The sequence below is a fragment of the Argentina silus genome (genome assembly GCF_951799395.1).
Source record: "Argentina silus genome assembly, chromosome: 18".
Lineage (NCBI taxonomy): Eukaryota > Metazoa > Chordata > Actinopteri > Argentiniformes > Argentinidae > Argentina > Argentina silus.
This window is the reverse complement of record NC_139672.1, coordinates 17,125,599-17,133,098: the sequence shown is the minus strand read 5'-3', so window position 1 is coordinate 17,133,098 and position 7,500 is coordinate 17,125,599. Positions and strand designations below refer to the sequence as shown.

Here is a 7,500-nt window from a genome sequence, read left to right as displayed (position 1 = left end):
AAGGAGACAGCCTTGTAGTTCTACTGTCTCCTTTCCTAGGCTGTGTCCGAGCTTCACACATCACATGTTTAATACTGACACTGTCCGTCTTGTGCAGCTGCAGCCATCTGCTCTCTGATTACCATCTTTTTTATTAGACCGCTGTCTCAGATTCGTCTGAGTTGGCAAGATCATAGTGAGACAATCCTTATCATCAACATGCCCCCTTTCTCTCTGCCCCCCTTTCTCTCTGTCACTCTGTCTTGTCTCTCTCCCTCTCCCTCTCTCTGTGTGTGTGTGTGTGTGTGTGTGTGTGTGTGTGTGTGTGTGTGTGAGGGTGTGTGTGTATGAGGGTGTGTGTGTGTGTGTAGGATATTTAAGGAGTCCTGTGCTCATTTATAGCTACCAGAGTGTAGAACCACCCCATGGCTTTGTTGTTACTCACTGCAATGTAAGTCGCTTTGGATAAAAGCGTCAGCTAAATGGCGTATATTATTATTATATTATATTATAATATATTATTGTTGTATCTGTCCTTGCCTCACAACTCAGATAGTGTGTGTGCGTGCGTGCGTGCGTGCGTGTGTGTGTGTGTGTGTGTGTGTGCGTGTGTGTGTGCGTGTGTGTGTGTGTGTGTGTGTGTGTGTGTGTGGAGTGCTCCTCAACACCATCCTGTATGCCCTGAGCCTTGGTGTAACGCTGTTGTAACACACCTACATATATCCAAATGTCACGTTGTGAATGACGGTTGTTATTAGTGTTGTACCGAGGTGCACCCTAATGGGGGAACACGATTAAGACAAGACAAGACAACGCAGGACTATTTTAATCTGGATTATAGATTGAAGAACACAATATTAACCAAACTAAAGAGGGGAAAAGCCCAAAGGAGTCCACAGCAGCTTATCTCCAAATACAAGTATACATGGTGCCAGACAGGCATAATGGTATGTGTGTGTGTGTGTGTGTGTGTGTGTGTGTGTGTGTGTGTGCGTGTTCGTGTGCGCGTGTGTGCTTGTGCGTATGTGTGTGTGTGTGTGTGTGTGTGCGCGTGTGCGCGTGTGTGCTTGTGCGTATGTGTGTGTGTGTGTGTGTGTGTGTGTGTGCGCGTGTGTGCTTGTGCGTGTGTGTGTGTGTGTGTGTGTGTGTGCGTGCGTGCGCATGTGTGCGTGTGCGAGTGTGTGTGCTTGTGCGTATGTGTGTGTGTGTGTGTGTGTGTGTGTGTGTGTGTGTGTGTGTGTGTGTGTGTGTGTGTGTGTGTGTGTGTGTGTGTGTGTGTGTTCGGCCGGAGAGTCAACTGCTTGAGCCGCTGCAGCAGACCTGGACCAACGCCACGTCATTACAACCTCCCTCCAACTGATGTAATTAGAACCGCTTTATCAAATGTCTCTCGGATGATTTGACCAGGGAGACTACACACACACACACACACACACACACACACACACACACACACACACATAAACAAACACACACATACACACACACATATTTAGTGAAACCACACACACACACACACACACACACACACACACCCCTCCCCCCACCCCCCGGCCTTTATCCCAAAGCCCCCAATTCTTGATTTGTTTCTAAATATAGCCGTTGTTTTGCCATCCGGTGGTGAGGTGATGTAAGAGGTGCACCTGTCAGGATGACTGCTGGCGCTCGGCCAAATAGAACCAAACATTCCCTGTGACGTCAATGAGGTCTACCGGATACAGGCCTTATGATGCCACCGTGTGTGTGTGTGTGTGTGTGTGTGTGTGTGTGTGTGTGTGTGTGTGTGTATAGGGTTCCGGACTGATTCTAGTCTAATTCCACAACGTAAGGCCTTGAGATTTTCCTGGTACGTGACATGACTTGGGAAAACTCTTGGCCCCAATGAGGGCACACTCTGAATAGTGACCCATGGTGACGTGTGTGTGTGTGTGTGTGTGTGAGTGTGTGTATAAGGTGTGTGTTGCCATCCGTTGAGAACTCTATCCTCACAGGACTAATGAGCAAGAGATTAAGGAGACAGGAGACAGGAGACAGGGGAGATGAGACGATCCGCAGGCGCGTACGGCCTTTCTGACACTCTGAGGTGTCCAGAGCAGTGCCTGTGTGTGTGTGTGTGTGTCTGTATTGAACCTGGAGGCTCTCCTCTCAGAGACAGTGTGTGTGTGTGTGTGTGTGTGTGTGTGTGTGTGTGTGTGTGTGTGTGTGTGTGTGTGTGTGTGTGTGAGACAGACACCTCCTGAGGCATTAGATCAGGGTGTTGGATTTCTCTGTGAGGGCTGTGTGTTGTATCCTACAACCACCTGGCTGTAACCTGGCTACAACAGCTGCCTCACCTTGTCTCCTGTGTTTAACTCATCTACAGCCGAGGGGGAAGAAAGTCTCCCAAGTTGTCAACATTCTAGAGTGCCAAGGGTGGCTTCATTCACCATAAACGCATAAATTATTATTAATTTTGTAGCCAATCAGAGTCTTGTTGCTAGGTAAACACCACATAGAACACTCGGTACTCTAGGTGGTGAGTGTTCCAGAACTCTTTGACAGTTGGTGATTTAAAGCTTCACTGATTGGGAAGAAATGTATAATTGAGAACAAAATGGTGGAGGTGTTTATGTTCCTTTCACCTATCAGAGATCATGAAGTAGAGACTATCAGAGATCATGAAGTAGAGACTCAGAGATCATGAAGTAGAGACTATCAGAGATCATGAAGTAGAGACTATCAGAGATCATGAAGTAGAGACTATCAGAGATCATGAAGTAGAGACTATCAGAGATCATGAAGTAGAGACTATCAGAGATCATGAAGTAGAGACTCAGAGATCATGAAGTAGAGACTATCAGAGATCATGAAGTAGAGACTATCAGAGATCATGAAGTAGAGACTATCAGAGATCATGAAGTAGAGACTCAGAGATCATGAAGTAGAGACTATCAGAGATCATGAAGTAGAGACTATCAGAGATCATGAAGTAGAGACTCTATTTGGATGATTTTCATTGTGAATTTCTTTTTTAAATATGTTTTTAGGGCATTTCTGCTTTATTGGGACAGAGACAGTAGAGATTGACAGGAAGGATGGGAGAGAGAGAGGAGGGATGACATGCAAGATAGGTCGAGGGTCGGAATCGAACCAGGAACCTTGCGATTACGTGGTGAGCGCATTAGTGTGCTACGTCACTAAGCTACGTCACTAAGCGCCCCCATTGTGAATTTCTGACTGTTGCATTTTCTTGGCTCTTTTTCTGTCGTTCTTCATGTGATTTTGCTGACCCCGGCTTTTCTGTTCACACCCCTTTCCATTAACGCTTTTATACTTTTGAAGTGTTGTAAGATCAGTTGAACTGATAGAAAGTGTCTCAAAGTCTGCATTTCATGGTGTTCATTGTAATAAAATTGCAATAAAAAAAACAAAAAAAACATAAAGGAACAAAGATTTCTGGCATGTTTCTTTCTTCAGATCTGGATCCAGAGGTCATGTTTATATAAAAGCCTTTTTCTTTATCTAATATAGATAATCTCTGGTAGTGTGTCCTCTTATCTTCACACCTGGTCAAAGTCTGTGTAGCGTGTCATCCATCCCCTGGTCCCAGCATAGATTAGTTTTTCTTATGACTGATGTGTAGATTATTTACTTACTTTAACTACTTTACTTTAGACAAATGTACTTGTTTTAAGTCGCTTTGGATAAAGGCGTCTGCTAAATGTCTAAAATGTAAATGTAATGTAAATGTAAACATAAAGTTCTACTCAGAATGCCAATTAGAATGTTGCTGTCATGGAACGTTGGGTGTCGGCATGGTAATAATAAGCATCAGCAATAACAATTAATGAGATGCTCTTCACACAATGAACTAAACCCTGAAATAAACCCTGAAATAAACATATACAAATACATGGACATAAAAGAAACAATAATCTAGAAAGGGGGTCCTTTTTTTTGGATGAAAGTTCAGGTTTCACCACTGGGCACAGTGAGGAACTGACCAGTACAGGCTCAGCCTGTACGCTAATATAATATAATATAATATAATATAATATAATAGTAATAATAATATAATATAATATAATAGTAATAATAATATAATATAATAGTAATAATAGTAATATAATAGTAATATAATAGTAATAATAATATTATATTATATTATATTATATAATAGTAATAATAATATAATATAATAGTACTAATAATATTATATAATAGTAATAATAATATACGCCATTTAGCTGACGCTTTTATCCAAAGCGACTTACATTGCAGTCATTGCATACATTTTTCAGTAAATATAGCCCCAGCTCTACCAACGGAGCCACAGAGGACCATATATACGCTCTTGGCAGGAAAGACAGATGGTGGGTATGACTCATCAACCCGTTATCACCCCTCCACCAAATCACTCTCTCCTCCTCCCCTTCTCTTTACCCAACTTATCAAAAGTGCCACTCTCTCTATCAGGGGAGCCTGGTGGAGTTAGACACTGGAGGACGGGCTCATTGTAATGCATGGAACGGAACAGGGAATGGTATCAAACACACGTGCTATGCTAGTGTGGACACTGGAACAGAACACGTGTTTGATGCCATTCCATTCAGCCCGTCCTCCGATTTCTTCTACCACCACTTTTCTCTACAGACTTTGACCGGACATGAAGACAATACTACCAGAGATTATCTATATTAGATAATGAAATAGACTTGATGACACAGTGGCACAATGAAATGCAGACTTGGAAACACTTTGCTGATTTCACAACACTTGTTCAAAAGTGTTGAGCTAAGAGTTCACAGTATGTTCTGCGAACTAAGAATAACCGGGGTCATGATCTCTGATAGTCTCTACTTCATGATCTCTGATAGTCCTCTACTTCATGATCTCTGATAGTCTCTACTTCATGATCTCTGATAGTCTCTATTTCATGATCTCTGATAGTCTCTACTTCATGATCTCTGATAGTCTCTATTTCATGATCTCTGATAGTCTCTACTTCATGATCTCTAATAGTCTCTATTTCATGATCTCTGATAGTCTCTACTTCATGATCTCTGAGTCTCTACTTCATGATCTCTGATAGTCTCTATTTCATGATCTCTGAGTCTCTACTTCATGATCTCTGATAGTCTCTACTTCATGATCTCTGATAGTCTCTACTTCATGATCTCTGATAGTCCTCTACTTCATGATCTCTGATAGTCTCTACTTCATGATCTCTGAGTCTCTACTTCATGATCTCTGATAGTCTCTACTTCATGATCTCTGATAGGTGAAAGGAACATAAACACCTCCACCATTTTGTTCTCAATTATACATTTCTTCCCAATCAGTGAAGCTTTAAATCACCAACTGTCAAAGAGTTCTGGAACACTCACCACCTAGAGTACCGAGTGTTCTATGTGGTGTTTACCTAGCAACAAGACTCTGATTGGCTACAAAATGAAGCATCATAATTTATGCATTTATGGTGAATGAAGCCACCCTTGGCACTCTAGAATGTTGACAACTTGGGAGACTTTATTCCCCCTCGGCTGTAGATGAGTTAAACACAGGAGACAAGGTGAGGCAGCTGTTGTAGACGGTTGGGACACAGCGCTGGTCTGAGGACCGAAAGGTGACTCCAGGTCAGGTGGAGGAATGTGTCAAGAGCCTGTCAGACTTACTACCCAGGGAAGGAGACTCCACGCTCTGTTACAACATCCACACTACTGTAGCACACCACCCACCTCAAGGGTGTGGAGCAGGGGAGGCTGGTGGAGGTAGAAATCGGAGGACGGGGCTCATTGTGATGCAATTACAATGCTCATTCCGTTCCGTGCATTACAATGAGCCCCGTCCTCCGATTTCTACCTCCACCAGCCTCCCCTGGTGTGCAGAGATCGAGCTGGTTCCTCTGAGGACGACGGGCAGTACATGTTGACTAAACGGTTGCCGTGATCAGAGTTGAGTCAAATGCATAATGTCAAATACTTTAAAATACTTGGAGCTGTGCCTGATTAAGTTAGGTGACGTTAGGTAAGGGCATAACTGTCAGATTTTACGGGGCCAAACTGCAGGTGTCCCCAGGACGTCAGTGTGAAGGAGAATGAGCAGGAACAGCATGTACAGACCGTTAAGAACAGGTCTAGAATGCGTTCCATTGTGTGTAATTTCGTTCCATAAATGCAAACTCCATTCCCACGGCCCGAACTGCAGCAGATGGTATCAGGTGTCAGCTCACACCTATAACAGCTCTAACCCGTTCTACAGTGTGCACTCTAGAATGTTGACAATCTGGGGACTTTATTCACCCTCGGCAGTGGATGAGTTAAATCCGGCTCTCTGTCTGAAACGCTGGTAGGACTGTCACAGTGTGGAAGAGGAGAGGTTGCGTTGATATGTGACATTAGGGTTTAAGACGTGGCCTAGCTGGTGTTTACAGCTAATAAGGCATCTTATTTGGTCTCGTCTTCTGTGGGTGTGGGTGTGAGGAGGAAATGGACCAGCAGAGACAGGAAACCCTCATCATTTGTTTATGATATTTACAGGAAGGAGAACGGTGGGTTGTTGAGGTGGACAGCACCTCCACGCTTCCATGTGACATTACAATCTACACTCTCTCTCACACACACACTGTATACAATCACACACACACTGTATACAATCACCCCCCCCACACACACACACACACACACACACAGACACACCCCCACACACACACGCATACTATATACAATCACACACACACACACACACACACACACACACACACACACACACACACACTTTAGACCCTAGCTGCGGTGTACGATGCTGTCGATGCTCTCCTGGATCTCAGCCATCTTCTTCAGCACCTGGTTTACCTTCACCTCGTCAAACTCCACACACACGAAGTCTGAGTCCTGGATGGAGAGAAGGAAGGAGGAGAGGAAAAGAAAGAGAGGGAGAGGAGGAGAAGGGATAGGAGAATAGGGAAAGAGGGAGAGGTAAAGGGAAAGAGAGAGGGAAAGGGAAGGAGAGAGGGAAAGGGGAGGAGAGAGGGAAAGGGGAGGAGAGAGGGAAAGGGGAGGAGAGAGAGAGAGAGAGAGAGAGAGAGAGAGAGAGAGAGAGGGTATATGTTAGCATAAGCATAGCCATTGTGACCACAGGCCTTCTAATTTAGAATAGGGCACTAAGGAGCTCCATACCAGGCCTCTGATGGTGTTAAAGTAGAGTACAGATGACATCATCACTTACTGCCAGTAATAAAGACACAGCAACAGTTAAATATAGATGGACTCTGCCTCAGGACCTTCCAACAGAGACCTCCCATATGAAAGGAGTCCCATGATACACACTCTCTCTCTTTCTCTCTCCTTCATTCCCTCTCTCTCTCTCCTTCATTCCCTCTCTCTCAATCTCTCTACCACACATTCTCTCTATCATTCTCTCTCTCTTTCTCTCTCCCCAGGGCTTTTTCTAAAATAGTCTCCAATATCACTAGTTACAATGTGACCTTTCTAACCAACGTGCCACCAGAGAGAGAAAGGAAGAAGACAGGATGAGAGGAGG

At 44.0% G+C, this 7,500-nt stretch overlaps 1 protein-coding gene across 1 annotated transcript in view; it reads right to left on the bottom strand.

Moving 5' to 3' along the window:
* Positions 1 to 6,476: 6,476 nt before the first annotated feature.
* The window catches only part of commd1 (copper metabolism (Murr1) domain containing 1), a 10,068-nt gene continuing 9,044 nt past the window's right edge, over positions 6,477 to 7,500 (bottom strand). Inside the window, exon 3 of the mRNA XM_083689704.1 lies at positions 6,477 to 6,851. Within this exon, the coding sequence (XP_083545830.1) occupies positions 6,744 to 6,851 (108 nt within the window). The 3' untranslated portion in view covers positions 6,477 to 6,743. The remainder of the gene's footprint in view (positions 6,852 to 7,500) is intronic.